Genomic DNA, 18,180 nt, shown 5'->3' with positions numbered 1-18,180 from the left:
CAAGTTTACAATTATGTCTTGATGCTTTCACCCTAATTCGTTGACTCGTATAGAATGACAAACGACGAGGAAGTTAAATATTGAATAGGCAATCTACAGAGTGGGTATATCGAGTTTGAAGCTGTCCGAAACTGTCATATTTCCAGAAACTCAAACGGGTTAATCATATAGTATACCCGTGTTGGTTCGTTAATATTTACTTGTGTGACGGATATATACTTTAAATGATATGATGTTTAGTCACTCTACCATTTCTGTGACAAAGTCAATATGCTGTTTATAATATTATGGATGTTTTGTATTTTTATACTATTATGTTTGTATCTGCAAAAGGGGCAACTATGTACTTTCACTTTTTGTGCCAAAAATCCGATGAAAGCATATATAAGAAGGTTATTGCCTTAGCAAGTGGTGAATAACTTACTACCAAGAAAAGGTAGGTATAGAAAGTCAACATACCAGTATACCACGGCTTTTTTACGCCTTCCTGGACGATCAACGTACCAGGGTAGGTTTCTTGCAGGTATTATAAATTGCGTTATTATAGTCGACTGTACCTGTGTCTGGTTTCCTTTGTCTTCAGTGGTATAGTATTGAAACGTGAAAGTTATCCTTTAACGGTTACTCATTAAGTAATACATCCGAATACCTAATCAATGAAGAATTACAATAACTACGATAACCACCTTTACATAACAAAATCATGTGTCCATAATGCTAAGCTTCTTTGAGCTTCTTTGAGCTGTAAGATTTTCCGGAAATGTATGGCTGTTGATATAAACTCTTGGTACTAACGTAACTGTAACGATGAGTATATTAACTAGTTAAAAGAAGCCGAGAAAACTTAACAAGATAGACTTGTATGTAATCGATCTGCTGCCTGTCGCATATATTCAATTGAATTGTTTTCAGTGCGTTTCCTTATGATATCTTTGAAATACACACCACAAAATATTAATGTATTATCCATAATCATGTCATACATAGACACAAATGCATCATAACACATAACTTTCAACTTGTAATCACGATATTACTTCTGCGTGGATGGCGCTGACATAAAGTATTCAGCATCCTCTGAGTCGAACGCAATCGAGATAACAGATGGACGCTAGAAATGCTGAACAAAGCTGCAAATGAAAAATAGTAGTGGGCAAAAAGTCAAGGCCTGTCATTAAATGCAAGACACATACACCTTGGAATCTTACGTCACAAAAATCAAAGACAAAACTATTTTACATAATATGTTTATTTCGGTAACCCATGCAATACATGACGTTATGCTGAAGCTGTACCCATTATACGTGTTCAAAAAAAATACAATTCAATATACATAAAAGCTTCCATATACTTCTATGAGGAAAGAAGGACACTGTGAGAATGTATCAACCTCATGTAGGAATAAAAGAATGCGGTGTATTTCATTCTAGATCTGCTTCACTATTTATTGTAGGCATACAAAACGTTTTCACTATTTTGATTCCATTATTACTTTTCCCGTGATCAACGTCGAAATCATCTAAATTCATCCATCATTTTACTAGGCTAGTAAGTAAACTGATCAAAACAGGATATATAATAAACAAATTTTAATTCTACTGACACATTTAATCTCTTTAACCTATCGCATACAATATCGTGTAACTAAAATATCATCATGAACATATGCTGTTTAATAAAACCTTGCTGTATGTAGAGAGCATTCAGTACATTGCATACCTCCGCCAATGCTGAGCGGTTCCCCCCATCAACGGTCTGCATGGTTCAAGGGTGCCCTCAAGGGTTAAAGCGCAATTTTGATGATATGTCAGTAATGACATGAATATACTGAAACGTACATTACACCCCAGATCTGGAATTGGGCCTCGACCAACATCCAGGTCGAGAATTGGACCTCATCCAAAATGTATTCACTTGGTCCTTATTTCATAGACAATCATACCACAGCAGGCTATTTATTATTCTAAATAATGAATCATTCAGATATCCTGCTAACGACCAAACAACAGCAAACAGACTTGCAAACACAACATCCATCCAACCCAATTATCAGAGACAATAAATGAATCCATACACGTACAACAACGCTACCTTATGTAAAGGAAACAAGTATTACCATTTCATCTGATATAAATACTGTTGTTGGCTTATAACTACAACTATATTATTTGCACATTTTCCTTAGTAATTTTATCTTAATTTGAAATAGTTTGTCCTCTATCTTTCTGCTTTTTTGTTCAATTTATTACATCATTAAAACAGCAGTTTGCAGTATCCAGTTGACATAAGTAATATCTAATATTTCTTATAGTATTTCCTAAACAAATAAAATGATATAGCAAAGTCGACACGAATAAAGATATAATCTACTTGCAAACACCTTGAACTATGAATTCCAAATATTTTGTAACGTATATTACATTAACATATTCTTTTCGTAAGTAAATATATGTACATGCAGATTCCTTACCAACTGATATCAAGCGACATGCCTTATGAGTCGTTATACTATCTTAAACAAAATAGTAACAAAATCTTTAAATAGCTTCAAAGAAATGTAGAGTATTCGTTCATCGTGTTCTTGCAAATAGTGGCAATGTGTTAGTAATACGCTAATGAAACATTATTGAAACCTTATATAAGCATTGCATCATACAAATATACTTTGCAAAGGAAATGTTGACTTATTAATGTTCATGTTACAGGAAACATATACCATGTGATAAAAACAAATATCCAAATAATGATTTCCCATTTCTTGTAGTGAAACGCTATAGAACATTCGTTTTCAATGTCTTTACTTTACACCACGAACTCTATTATTCTACAAGTTTTTTGCAGGTTGATGTATTTATATACTTAAAAAATCGTACACTTCATTCTTGCACTTTATCGATTTCAAAGTGATCAATAATTTGTTTTACATGCAATGTTATCTGCATAGGGCAGCTTTCGGCACAAATCTAGATTGTGGGTAATCTGGGTGATTCAATTTGCTGTGAACCAATTCTGTAGTGAACTAAGATCTTCACGTACAGTTCTCATAAGGCAGAATTGAGTACTTAGCAGAGCACACATCTTAAATTGTATTACTCAAGTCCTGGCAACTACGATGAATGTAACGTACTTCGGCTGTCTTGTCGATTAGTGGGTGGACGTTCACCCAACAACCAATATGTGGTCTGCTTTCCTTTACCCTGGGAAAATGATAAGACGATAGACATGAAATAATTAAAATACATCTTGAGGGAAAGTAATTCATGAACAGGTCAATTAATAATTAAAAATAAGGAAAGCTGGAAGACTCAGTTTCTAGTTTCGAAAGGTCAAACAAAAAAAGTAACGCATACTCCGATGCAACCATACCTTCATTTCAACATCACCTCTTAATCCCAAAATGAATGTCTGGAAAGTATCAATGATCATCTTCGTCGGCAAACTAACATGAATCTTTCCAGCTGTCGAGTCAAAAGAAAACAACATGCAATCGGGTGTTACAACTACTACTACTGACATTAGATCGTGGACGGACCTATTACAAACAAGGAACGTAAACAAATGAATTTGATTAATAACACTTGGCATAGCATATTGGAACAGCAGAGACTTGTATTACATTTCATGGTTTGATAAGAACAGTTTTATGGCATTTTTATGTCATGTAGGCATGACATGCCAGGGGAACTTCTGATTTGTTTGTGAATGTGAACTGTCATGTAAAGAGGCCATACAATTATGCTTATCAAATGATGAAATGCAATATAAGTCTCTGTACTACCTACATGCTGTACCAAGTGTTATAATCCAGAGAACTTTTGCGAGGTATGAGTCAAGGTCTTTGTTGATCGATGACGTTCCTAAATAGGTTTTTGACAGGTTAATATAACTTTATTACCTGTCGAAGTTATATACACATTTTACAGACCTATGTCACATAATTGAAACGCTAATTTTGAGTTGTGATACTATCAGATAGTGGCTTTCAAAATCTAATTGAGAAAATAAAAGACCTCAATGTCAAGAAGGCATTGGGGTGTTTTAGTGAAAGTTTAAGACGCTATATCATGTAATGAATGTATAATATAAAAGGATTTTAAGTGCTTCATTTGGACACACCAATTAACTATATAATTGCTTTGTTTGATAGTATCATCGGTTATTTCGGCCTTGACCTGATGTCGCATCAAACACAGGCAATATCCGATGTGTGTCATAGTAAAACTTAGGTTTCAGAGAGATGTAACTGTTAATACTTAGAGAAGAAGATTAGTCGTCAATGCACAAGACAAGGTCTCTAAATTTACTTTGAGGGGTTGATAAGTTGACGAATTTGCTAAAATGTCAAGGATTAATACATCGTTCTGCAACACACATTTCAACGAACAATGAGTTTATCGATTCACGGAAATATCATTAATTTTATAAAAATTGCATTTTTTTTTGTGATACAGGGAATCTTCAGGAACGACGGATTTAAGCTCCATGTTTAATGGAAATGATGCTGTGTCATTTCATGAGTTTACAGTGTTAGTTGAGTTGTTTGAAAAAGTTTGATCCACCATTGTTCAGATTGGTAATGGCAATTGCAATATCAAAATATTTCAGTTATTAAGAAGACGTGTTATTGTTTAATGGTATGCGACATTGAACAAAACATCAAGTACAACATTAACGCCTACTTACGTTCTCCGTTTGATTCCATCCTCGATGCTGTGTTGACTGTATCACCAAACAGACAATACCGTGGCATCTTAAGGCCAACGACTCCAGTCACACACGGACCTAATTAAAACAACGAAAATTACGAAAGCTGAAGCAAAACTTTGCAAACTGTGAATGGCTAATTTGAAAAATTTTATTTCTCATATTTTTAGAGAATTCTCTCGAAGTAGAGTGGCGAAGGTGAATGTCACGCCCCCTTGACAAAAACTAAAGCATCTAGGACAAAACCAGCCTCGCTTCCATTTCTCTTTTAAGCTAAAATTGTAAACAAATTACTGTAATTAATTATGATATTTATTTCTTTGAAAACGCCTTCCATGTAAAAAGATATCTGAAGGGACGTCGACGGTACAACACAATAATAAAACATACGTAAAAAGAGTAAAGTAAAGAAAAGATCACTAAATCAGAACGTAACCCCAGGAAAACAATGAACAGTACAAAATAAGAATGCTAAAAATTAATTACTACAAAGGTCATGTTCAAATACGAGTAGCTTTTTTGCACAGTATGAACTTTGTAAAAAAGATGAGTTTGTAGACCAGACTTAATAACATTCAAATGATTAGTTCAACTGAGTCCTTGCGGTAACCTATTGTACAACCGTGAAGCACAAATAGCGAAAGATCTATCCCCATAAAACACGGTATTACTAATCGGTTGCTGCAGACTGAGTGCACCCTCGGCAATCGACCTAAGGGTGCGTCCAGGAGCATGATCGCTTAACAGCTCTTTTAAGTAAACTGGTGCCATATCATTTAAAACCAATGCAAACTACACAGTATTGGTTGGATATATTCCGATTTCTAGTGAGATGTGCTGTAGAATTTTGAAAAGTTGTAATTTCTGGACTTCATAATTCGGCAGGTCAAAGAGTAAACTGTTAGAGTAATCCAGTCATAGACTAGATGTGATGAAAGCATGAACTAATTTTTCCGTTGAACTGTGATCAAGAAGGATACGAATTTTGCCAATTCTTCATATTAAGCAAAATATACTGAATTACATAAATTTGCAACATAAGCTAACAGAGATGTTGACGCATCCAGTGTAACACCAAGGTCACGAACTGCAGAAGATGAATGGATGCTGACTCCCCAAACTGCACATCACAGGCACGTGCACGTGACTGACACCCAACACCCAACACCGAACTTCGAGGTGAATCTTACCTCCTGAGTTTTAATTTACTCTCATGCAGTGCCAACATTTTGTCCCACATTCACTGTTGGATTTCCTCAATACAATTCTTATTTCTTGCAATGGGACAGAGTCACGAGATGAAGTAACATATAGCTGGGAGTCTACAGCATAAAACACTACTCTAAACCATGGCTAGTTATGATGTCCTCAAAGGGTTCTGTGTACAGCCTTAATAGCACAGGTCCAAGGACAGAACCATGGGGGCAGTACAATCAAGAGACCGTGCTGCATCCGACACCACCGACCCAACACACACTCTCATTGTTCTACCCTTAGATATGAAAAAAATCCACTCTAATACATACACATCGACTTTAATTAAACCTACAACGTTTTCTGTGTGTTACGATGTCATGGTCGATGGTGTCGAAAGCTGCAGAAAGGTCGAGGAGAATTAAAATAACGTCGCCACGCCGATCAAGAGAACGTAGCACGTCATTCTACACTTGAACCAGAGCAGTTTATGTACTGTAACCATCTCCGAGGCGGACTGGCACTTGGCATACAGATTTTTATTACATAAATATGATTTAATTTGAGGTAATATGTTAAATTTGAAACTGATCTATAATTTTTCAAGACATCCTTGTCAAGGCCTGGCTTCTTTGGCAATGGTCATACAATTGCAGATGTACATGGCTGGGGAATTTCACCTGTCGCAAATGAAGAGTTAATTATGTATGTAATAGTGGAAGCAAGTTGATGCAAACACTACTTTTATTATCAATACAGTAGGTATGAGAACCTGCTTTGAGGGTTTTGTGGGTACATTACAACAAATTCAGATAGTGAGTCAACGGAGCCCAGGCTGAAACTTGAATCTAAGACAGGGTCTGACGGTTGGACAAATGACACGTTCTCGCGAATCTTTACAACCTTGGTACGAAATTCCCTCTGTGGGTCGGTGGTCTGGTGTGCAAACCACATGACTTAAAATTTACATTCCAAACAACCACTGGTAATTGCTTATTGGTTGATAGCTTCTTTAACAGGTGTAACAGATTTCTACTGTACTGTACTGTACTGCATGGTTGAGATTACCATGTAAATGCAAAAGTCCGGGAACAATAGACTGTTGGTACTGGTACAGTGGTAGTGAATACAGAGAATCAAGCAACTTACAGAAAAAGTTCAGGCAAACAGCAGCACAAATAAACCAGATTTAAAGTTCTGCCAAGAACAGTTTGAATCAGTGAATGTTCACGGAGGCTGTGTAGCAACAAGAGTCATTCAGATGAAAAATATAGCAAATCTCAAGAACACAATGTGGAGACTGCAGGCTAGGCGCACCACCACCACCACCACCACCACCACCACCACCACCACCACCAACACCATCACTACTAGCTAGTCGAGTCGTACAGTGTTGAATTAGTCTCACTAATAAATAAAGCCTGCAAGCTAGAAATATAACTATACCAATTAATGTAGAGTACAACGGTTGCCATATCTGAAATTAACAACTTTTTCCTAATTGGTGATTACATCTAGTATATAAGAATCCAAAATAATTATCGCCATACTTAATTGTGTGCAGATTGGCGATTCATAAAAAGTAAATTACGTGACACATTATTACCTACTGATAATTGGACATATCAAATGAAATTTGTAAAGTGAAGTGGAATATTTTCAATCCGGGTTCAAATTTAGAACCATGCCCAAGCTAGTATGCATCCCGTCTCTTATAATGTCATTTGCAACTATGTATGCATTATGTTTGAATAATGGTCAGATAAATGATTTTTCCTAAATTGAAAAAAGAGAGAAAAGAATGGAATTTTATTATATTAAATTCATTAATCTCCCTTTACAAGAATCCATTTGTCAAATCGTGTCATCTTTCTACTGTATATGAATATCCTTGCGTGACGATAATATAATAATATAATTTCTTTCTGCATAGGGGTTAAATTACTAGCCTTCTCGTAAATTTTAACAGCCTATAAATATAAAGCTTTTTTCATTTGTGTAAGTAGTTGATTTATTATCTTTTGTAAAATTACTGGATAATGTCAATGAAATTGGGTGTCAATGTGTCAGGCAGAAACCCAGAGACAATCAGCTACGTCGACGTTTTCAACTAATTGTAATTGTGATTCGCCACCAGCTGTTATTGCTAATTTGAAATATAACTAAATTGATAGTGCTACGTATTCACATACTACCGACAGAAATCGATAGAACATGTCATTTGCGTTAAACTTCTAATGCATAATTGCATTATTAAGAAATGCCCACGCCAACAATTGGGAATCAGGAATAAGTACAAAACCTAACTTGAGAACATATATTAATTTTTAAAACAAAGTTGGAAAAGAAAATTATTTATTATCACGGTGAGGAATGTTCCGTACAAAATGTCCAGAATGGCCTAATTTAGACTAGGTATATATTCACATCCAAGATAGAAACAGGCAGATTTTGTGGTCTCAATGTGACTTTTGTCAAAAGTCAATAGAAGATGAAGTGCACTTTACAATTTTTGATTTACTGTAGAAAATAAGTGAAATTATTTCTAAACAAACTAACAACTTTAACGCCAAAACTTTAGTCATATGCAAATTTCCTATTGATACCACAATCATACTTTCCACATGAGGCTTTCAATAGCAGGGAACACACCATCTACAATTGCGACACAGGACAACTATTTTTATTTATTTAAATCTGTATACTTCGTGTCTTACAAAACCAAAGGGCTGGATATGGCTCTTTCTTTGTAAGCTGTACATGTATAACTGTATTTTATATTTAAGTGTGCAGAGGAACAAAATCACAAACAAAAAAATAATAACTACTACCTTTATTTATTTATTGATGACATTTACCATATATTAAAAAAATATCGATAACATGATGATATCGCTTGGTGTAAATTGACTAATTTGCATTAGTGATAATTACAAATTAGGTGATTACCAGCCGCGTGGTTGTACAGATTTTCATCTAACAAATGATATACTTATTTAATAGCCTTGAAATTACCTAGATAATCACCACTATAGGAGTACAACAACGGCCTGAAGGTTTGACTTGTTCAATTTCGCACCCAAGGTCATTTTCCAAGAAGTGGAAAAATAGATAATGCCAAGGAACAGTAATCAAAAGACTTGCTTTTTCCGCCTGACCAAAGGCATTTACGCTCCATCTGGTTTAGTGAAGTCATTAGGCCTAGAAAAAAATAATTGTTTGGTTCGGGTTACCCGGTCCCATCTAGTTTTTCACGCTGACCCTAGACTTTTTTTACGTATTCGAGAAAAATAAGAATAAAATCGAATATTCTTCCAATCTGTAATTGCTGTACATCTGATAGGAAGAAATAAATAACACAGATACCATTTGGAAAACAATGCCTACCTATTCTAAAAGTGAACGTAACCGGAAGAACACAATTTTTTTATTAGGCCTTATATAATTATTAAAAAGAATGGCCTACCTGAATGTATGCCTATTCTCAATTTGAGTTGTTGGTTAGGTCTGTGACGTATCTTAAAGGAACAGACGGCTTCTAGAAGTGCGAGTGACATTCTTGCAATTTCTCGGGCGTGACGACTACCATTACGCTGGGGTAAACCAGAAACAACCATGTAGGCATCGCCTATAGTTTCCACCTAATTTAAAAGAACAAACACTTGTCACATTTCCATCACAAATGAAAAAAAATACTTCGGTTTGATTCGTAAACTATTGCACATTGATTACCACATATCTTTTACATGCATAATAAAAGGTACATAACAAAAATAACGTAATAACTTCAAATAAAGTCTTCATACAAATATTGTTCCTAGACTATAAAGGTGTGAAGATTTGTTCTAATCCTACCCTGAAGTCGAATTAAATCAAAGGAATGTCCAACATAACTTACTATGACAGACATATCGTCGGTGGGAAAAATTGATTGTTGTTAATTAATATCGGATATTTAGTACATTTGATCAGCACAAACTAAGAAACGTTTCTTTTAATGTCACATATCTAGTCAGAATGTTCAGTGAATGGTGAAAGAGCACTTACCTTATACACATCGAAATTATTTATTATTGTATCAAAACAAGTGTATAAATCGTTAAGGAGATCCACGACCTAAAAATACGAATAGTGCGGATGTTAAATAATTTAAATACTCTAACATGATTGCAGCAATACATTCAAACCAACATTGCATTTAGACAAGGACTGGTATACAATGTACTGCCATTGAATCTCTAAAGTTCAAAGTCCAAAACACATATATTCCCTGGTGACTTATAATGCTAGGTCAATAACATGGCGCGATTCATAACTCTCCTTGTCCACAATTTATCTCTCTCCATATTTGATTATTCTCTGTCTGTCTGTCTGTCTGTCTGTCTGTCTGTCTGTCTGTCTGTCTGTCTGTCTGTCTGTCTGTCTGTCTGTCTGTCTGTCTGTCTGTCTGTCTCCCTCCCCCTCCCCCCTCTCCCCCCCTCTCTCTCTCTCTCTCTCTCTCTCTCTCTCTCTCTCTCTCTCTCTCTCTCTCTCTCTCTCTCTCTCTCTCTCTCTCTCTCTCTCTCTCTCTCTCTCTCTCTCTCTCTCTCTCTCTCTCTCTCTCTCTCTCTCCCCCCCCACGGGCCGGCCTCTCTCTCTCCTCGTTAATAATTTCAACCAATTGAATATCAACAGTTTCTGAATACCTGCATCGGTGTACTTCCCGCTGACAGTGCTGTAAAGCCAACAATATCACTAAAATAAATAGTAACCATTTCGAAACTCTCCGGTTCCACACACTGCCCTCTTGTGAGTTGCTTAGCAACGGAGCTAAATTCGAAGCAGAAAATCATCATATTAGATATTCGCTATTGAATAGAAGTTACACTCTTACAGTAACAGTTTACTAATGTGAGTAATGTGTATGAAATTGAATCACATACAAGTAAGAAATTCTGTTACTTATCTGTGATTGAATGTACTAATAATAATTTCTTGACTACTGTGTTCATGTTACCCCAGTTGTAGCAATAGATGTCATATATGTTGTCCTCATTTATCTTAAAATTAGAAAGGCACAATATCTGAAACCAGTATACAGTGGCCCTTACTGACAATTTGATATACGACGAGGGAAACATGAGACACTAATTGCCATCTTGTAAAGTTGGGGGCTATGTCTTCGAATGTAGAAGACTTGTTATTTAATAGGCTTACTTTGGCAAGATACTGTACAACAACTCCTCGGATTTTCTTTTCTCTTCTAAGAATGCTTCAGTACGCTCTTCGACCAAACTTTCCAAGTTGTTGGCATATTGTTCCATTCTTTGTAAAAGGTTGTCAAGAATATTTTCACTGTCACTATTCCTGTACGATTATAAAAAAAAAGATTTAATTACATAAATATTCTGAGTGGCTTCATTGTCATTACTGAATGTATGATTGTTTTTTGAAATGTGTACAGGTAGAGGCACCGAGACTTCGCAAATGACATTCATCACCTTGAGGGCGGTCTGCAGCATGCACTTGTGATCAACCTGATTGCAAACTGCAGCTACAGGCGAGTCAATAGCAAGCGCGCCACTAACGAGCAAATTGTGTAAATTATATTGCTTTCGGTTTTATTCAAAGTGTTCTTTCTCTCACCAGTATAACACAACGCTATGATTGAAATCTGTATTTCACTTAGGCAAATTACAGTCATATAACTGTAAAAAATACCTCATTTAAATGACTTAAGGGGTCGAGATGAAGGTTTGTTGGGAGATAATGACTTATTCTATATAATCTAAAAATAAAATGAACGTTTCTCAATAAATAATGATGATAACAATCTAAAACTATTTATTTCAGAATTGTAACTATGTGGGATTTATTGTCATGTTGTTTGTGTTTTATTATTGACCCACACAGGGCGTTGTTTGGGAAAAAAATGAATTTCGATATTTCTAGTCAATATCAATATTCTATGAAAAAATGTACATTGACAACGAAATGTAGGTCATTATGTTTTGGGTGTCTTATATTCTGAATTCGACAAAATTATATCATCTTGGTTTTTATTTTTGCACTACGAGTTTAAAGTGAGGTACTATGATATACAAATCTTAGATTTATAGTATCACACTTTCAATATCATATAGGTGAGTAGATTCAGCATATGTCTTACTTATTTAGTTTTCTGACGTTATTCCTCAGATCGTTAACGTCAGGCCTGTCTCCGGGTAACTCAGACCAACACTTTTCCATCAACTGAAATATCTCAGGTGGACATGAATCCTTTCCAACAACTGGACGGAATGGGGGCGTCTCAACGTGCTTGACTCTTTCAACGATTTCTAAAATGATGAACCAAGATTATACAGTAACTGGTTATGCCGATTTACTACCCTGCATACATTCATATAAGGGCCGAGATCAATAGTTCAATGTGGGATAACAAAACTAAATTCTTATAATTAGGTTTAACCCCCCCCCCCCACCCCTTCTAACTAATTGCCCAAAATTGATTGTTATTTCAGACAGCAAATTAATGTCAAATCTGTGTAGTAGTGTGTAGCGTGCTATGAATACAAATCCGGTATGTACTGAGAAAAACGAGTTCTTCTATTGACACTTTAGCGTCTGTTTGAGCCATGTATTTACTATATGGCGATAATTCTTTCATTTCCCAATTTTAAGACATTTTCTAAAGAGATATTTGTATCTATGGGCACACCGCTTATTAATTAAAAGTAAAATCGTTTTGCTGGTGGGAACTAAAATGATTTAATCTCCTCCGCCCCCAAAAGAATTTACTTTGTTTTAAATCCTAAATTGAGCTATTGATCTGGCCCCTAAAGAGACATGCTTTGTTTTATATCTGGAAGTGTATATACAAATGAAGTTGTTTAATGTGGTATATTTGTCCTTTTTCATCTCCAAATTGTGTTATTTTGTTGACAAGTAACACTGACTGACAAGGAGTGGTGACACGCCTTCTTCTGCTTCACAATATCACCCCCCTTATGTACTGATGGCAATTCATGTATAAGGGCTACGTTACAGCGCCTCCTATTGGCAATCAACATTCAAATTTTGTTTTCACGTTTTCCAAACCTACCTTCTGGGCTCATAGTGGAAGACGATGACTCATAAGGCCCACTCCGTTGAACTATTTCTTGAAGTATTATACCAAAGCTGTAGACATCACTCTCTAGATTAGGTTTACGATTTGGATCCCGCAACAGCTCTGGTGATCGCCATAACAGTTCTGAATGATAGAATAGGAACGAAACCATGTCAATGTATATATAGACCTGAGAGACTGAGAGAGAGAGAGAGAGAGAGAGAGAGAGAGAGAGAGAGAGAGAGAGAGAGAGAGAGAGAGATAGATAGACAGACAGACAGACAGAGACAGACAGACAGACAGACAGACAGACAGACAGACAGACAGACAGAGAGCGATATAGAGACAGAGACAGAGTACAGAGACAGACAGACAGACAGACAGACAGACAGACAGACAGACAGACAGACAGACAGACAGACAGACAGACAGACAGACAGACAGACAGACAGACAGAAAGACTTGCTATGATTCAATCGTAAGATGCATGGTGCCAATCCAACATCATTGAACTTTCAAGTAACGTTCTTTCCAACGAAAGGAATTTACAAAACCTGTACGTTTTTAGTCGCGAAATCTAATCTACGTGTAAGCTAATAACCTTATCGATGTATGAGGAGGATTTCCGAGAGGACGTAAGTTATAATTTGATCGCCTGAATTATCGCGAAAATCAAGCCGAAAAGAAATGAAGAAAGTATCTGTTTGTATTTCACACCAATTCATTCGGGTGTACTTTGCTTTCAATATTTCCAATCAAATACATGAAAATCTATACTGTCGATACAGTTCCCTTGTCGAAAAAATATGCAATGTTCATCGTTGCACTAGCGGATACAATGTCTTACATCATTAAAATGAAACATTGTAAAACTACATGTATCAAAAGAAGATACATAGATGTATGCCCCCCTATTACATTCAAATTTGACGTGATAAGCTATTATTAGATCTGATATGGTCTTTATATTTTCATCTAAATGAGAAGGAAGGAAAGATTGTCTAGGTACCATGAGAGTTGTCATGTAATCTTATGCCTATCATATCATTTACATCTACGATGCTAAAATTAATACAACCATATAATATAGCTAAACAAAATAATAGCATTTTGTTTAGAAAGTCCTGAGAGGGGACTAAATAGGAATCCATGGAGGACATTTCCAATTATTAGTGTTCTTCATCGTACATCTATTTGTATCGCTACGGGATATAAACGACGATGTTTCCGATGAGTTTATTTATTGCCGCGATACTAAATGTCACGAATGAAATGTCAAATACGTTGATAATATGCTTTGGTTCAATTCTCTTGGATTGTATAGTTTATTAGCAAGACTTAAGACGAACGTGCTCAACTGTTTACGTCCTTGGATATCTTATCACGTGAATTAAACGACGCTGAGTATAATCTATCTGTGTATTTATTTATTTATTTATTTATTTATTTATTTATTTATTTATTTATTTATTCATTTATTTGTCTGTCTGTCTGTCTGTCTGTCTGTCTGTCTGTCTGTCTGCCTGTCTGTCTGTCTGTCTGTCTGTCTGTCTTTCTCTCTGTCCGTCTGTCTGACTGTCTGTCTGTCTGTCTGTCCGTCCGCCCGTCCGTCCGTCCGCCCGCCCGTCCGCCCGCCCGCCCGCCCGCCCGTCCGTCCGTCCGTCCGTCCGTCCGTCCGTCCGTCTGTCTGTCTGATGAAAAGAGGGAAACTAAAAGCACCCCTCTCTGAGGCAATACATACATAGAATATGACTATATATAGGCATAAAAGACCATATCTCCATGGCAGGTGTAGTTATACACTTTACATTGGGGTTTAGGACAAAGCGCAAATCTTAATCGACAAAAGTCATGGCGAGGTAAACAACGCGATCCGAATTGTGTTGATTGACATTGTTCCAAATGTCAGATCACACACAATATTTGTAAGAATATGTCACAAGTCACCAGTTTCATTTAGAGTTAAAATGTGAAGTTGTTAAATTACCAGCTAATCAAATGATGACGTTCCGGAGTGCAGCAGAAAGGCAAATGTGAGGAGAAACAGTATATCAAGTGGGGAAACAATGCAGGTACATTTTGTTCAGCAGACAGTAGTATACAGAAATTGGTTTATGAGAAGCACCCCATTTTGATGCTTCTTTCCAAAGGACGAATATTAAATTGACTCATTTTAATTACATATATATATATATATATATATATATATATATATATATATATATATATATATATATATATATATATATATATATATATATATATATATTGTTACCCCTAACCTGTGAAATTTCAAATTTCAAATTGTCCAGTTCGCGATGAGTCGAAATAATTTAGCAGAAGGCGTGAGCATGCAAAAGCAATAGCGATGTTCCGACATTTGACCACCACTTGAATTCTCCTGACTACCTTTTTTCTCATCTGCCCTCAACGTTTCCTTGTCTTTCTAAATTTTACCCAATAATTTAACGTCACCCAGTAAATCTTTGCTCTCATTTGCATTAGATTTAACTATTTCTTAAACTTGGCAATTTACCTGCAAATTTCATGAATTGGGCGTTTTCACTGATTGGTTAACATATATGTATAAAGTATATGTATAGTACAATACCGAATACAACTGTTGGCAATATCTTACTTTGGAAATACGAGTGAGTGTTCTCGACTTCTTTACTGTCCTCTTTGAATTTTTGGAGGCCAAAATCCGTTATCTTGAGCACAAATCGACTGTCCACGACACAATTTGAAGACTTTAAATTGCCATGGAACTTTATAATACTGTGATGCAAGAAATAAAGACCCTGGAGAGGAGAGAAAAAAACAACATTGTATTAACTCACACTGTCACATTGTTAGAAAACATACTTTACATACAATTCTGCCTTAGGAAATAGATTCGAACTACACTATCACTGTAATCCCCGAGACGCATAAAAACTCGTGTGCTGGCCTATATTTGCTAAGGGTATTTCACTGTACTTACTTCGAAAAGACTTGAAGATATTCATCCAGATTGTAAGTGCATAGAGTACTTACAGAGTATTCTTTTTATGTGCCTTCCGTCGAAAAATCGTGCTCGCTCAAACTAACTACAATTTTGTTTTGCAATGACGACTACACAAGTAGCCGTAAAGATCTACTTTAATATCAAAGCTTTTCAATTTAATATCTCATATTTTATTTTGAAAGTCTGTAACGATATAAGATGTCCTCATTCTTTTAATATTCGCTGCACAAACGGTGAAACATCTTCCTCGATTATCGTTCAAGATGAAAACTCAATTGATCTTGTCTAGACAGGAATAACAATCCATAGTCCATTTCCAATGTTTTTAGTTTCCTGTAGCGGAGACATATATTACAAGTATTGGGTATGCGAGTTTAATTTGGTTGTAGTCTGGTTGTTCCTCATTATAACTTCTAGCTGACAAAGTAAACGCGAAAGGCAGTAGTGTTTAAATTCAGCATTGAACTGGTTGATTTTGCTATCTTTGACGTAATGGCGCCACGAGGGCACGAAGACCACAGCGACTATATCCGGTTACCAAGCATTGATTTCACGCTTTGCAAGCACTAAAGTATTGTGAGGTACATTATTGCAAATGTTATATGTCATACAGTAGTTCATAAATCCAGGAAATGGCTAGGGAAAGATGTTTATCTTTTAAAAAAAAAAAATTTACTTGTTTGTGCTCCAAATCATCAACTCAACACGCACTGGTTATATTATGTCAAAACGTTACTATATTCAGTAAACATGTAATCAATAATGTTACTTTACATTCGAAAAAGTATTGATAAAACACAGAAAATAAACCGACTTTGTCATTCAGTACTAAATGAATACCATGCGCTGCTATGACTAAACTCAGAAATAGACTTTATGAGTATATACAGTGTAAGATGTTTTTCGGTAAGTTCGATTTTACGTTTGGCACTACTAGCACAATGCAGTGATTTGAGTAATATTCATGGTACTATCTAAATATCACAAAGAAAGTGTACCTCTAATTTCCTCCTTGAAGGAAACAGCTCCTATAACTCGTACAGAATTCAATATACGACACATGGAGATTGGCCTTAGGTCCAATGATTGAGTTTAGTAGAGAAAGTAATCTGTGTTCTTACATGGTGCTAGGCCTCAAATCTACCACCAGTCAGTACCTTCATTATAGATGATTTGGTAGCATCCAGTGAATAAATCGAGGACAAACGCGCATGAGAAATGTCACCTTTGATTTGCCACAAGGAAGTATAATTTTAAACCAATTTCTGTTCTATATATGTTGTCATAATTGCCACGCGCCTATAAACCAAATGTACGTGTGATTAAATTGCCATGACCAGTTTCGTGTTCACATCACAAGTCGTGGTGAACGAACCCAATGAACATTACATGTAATATCACACAAATGATCACAGAAAGTCTCCGGTTGCCATCACGCCTTTGTAAAATCTATACCATAATAGCACAGGGAAACATGTTCACAGGCCAATAAAGAAATCGATATTCAATCTCAAGCGTAACGCCTCTAGTGCATTGGGTTGATTTCAAAGGCTTGTAATTAATTGATTAAAGAGATACATCTGTCAGTATGGATTTGGATTTTTTCTGTCTCTAAAAAAATTCGGTTGATCATGACGTCACACAATTGTGGTAATTTCATTTCATTTGAACAGGTAATAGAAAGTGAATTGAAAAAAAAGGTTAAGACTTGTATAGAACGCGCAATACCTGCTCGAAAGGATCGAAAATGTTCTTAGAACTAACAAATACGTAAACGTTTTTAAATGTTCCTCAGTCAACTAATCGTTTTTGACCTTTCAAATTGTAATCCAATCGATTAATCGAATCGATTTGGATTCGTAGACAGTCGTTCAGTTTATATTCGAATGTAATAGATTACAATTTTGACATATTATGCCGTAAGGAAAATTTCTCATGAAAAAATATTACAAGTCGGGTTTTTGTCTCTCTTTCTAGGACTATACAATTAACTAAAGTTTCGTACATGTAATAAATAATGCTATACAATTACTGTTAATGTTAACGCTAACGTTATCGTTTGTCTGTGTATCTATGGTTTAGTGGTCTTGTTTCGATGTGTTCACGTGACCAGTTTTAATTGACTTTGTCACCATTAGTTTGTCATCTCAATTCCTTTGCAAAAGAAAGTATTTTTGATCGATTGCCG

The 18,180-nt window shown here is 35.8% G+C and overlaps 1 protein-coding gene across 3 annotated transcripts in view; it reads right to left on the bottom strand.

Moving 5' to 3' along the window:
• Window positions 1-1,267: 1,267 nt before the first annotated feature.
• Window positions 1,268-18,180, bottom strand: part of LOC144447811 (atrial natriuretic peptide receptor 1-like) — a 196,750-nt gene continuing 179,837 nt past the window's right edge. For all 3 annotated transcript variants that reach the window (XM_078137900.1, XM_078137896.1, XM_078137897.1), the window contains exons 12-21: window positions 15,624-15,786; window positions 12,980-13,129; window positions 12,047-12,215; window positions 11,095-11,244; window positions 10,584-10,707; window positions 9,946-10,014; window positions 9,365-9,539; window positions 4,684-4,782; window positions 3,367-3,458; window positions 1,268-3,197 (exon numbers count right to left, since the gene is read on the bottom strand). In XM_078137900.1, coding sequence (XP_077994026.1) covers window positions 3,108-3,197; window positions 3,367-3,458; window positions 4,684-4,782; window positions 9,365-9,539; window positions 9,946-10,014; window positions 10,584-10,707; window positions 11,095-11,244; window positions 12,047-12,215; window positions 12,980-13,129; window positions 15,624-15,786 — 1,281 coding nt within the window. In that variant the 3' untranslated portion in view covers window positions 1,268-3,107. The remainder of the gene's footprint in view (window positions 3,198-3,366; window positions 3,459-4,683; window positions 4,783-9,364; window positions 9,540-9,945; window positions 10,015-10,583; window positions 10,708-11,094; window positions 11,245-12,046; window positions 12,216-12,979; window positions 13,130-15,623; window positions 15,787-18,180) is intronic.

Source organism: Glandiceps talaboti, chromosome 16 (assembly GCF_964340395.1).
Source record: "Glandiceps talaboti chromosome 16, keGlaTala1.1, whole genome shotgun sequence".
Taxonomy (NCBI): domain Eukaryota; kingdom Metazoa; phylum Hemichordata; class Enteropneusta; family Spengelidae; genus Glandiceps; species Glandiceps talaboti.
This window is presented reverse-complemented; position numbering and strand designations above follow the sequence as displayed.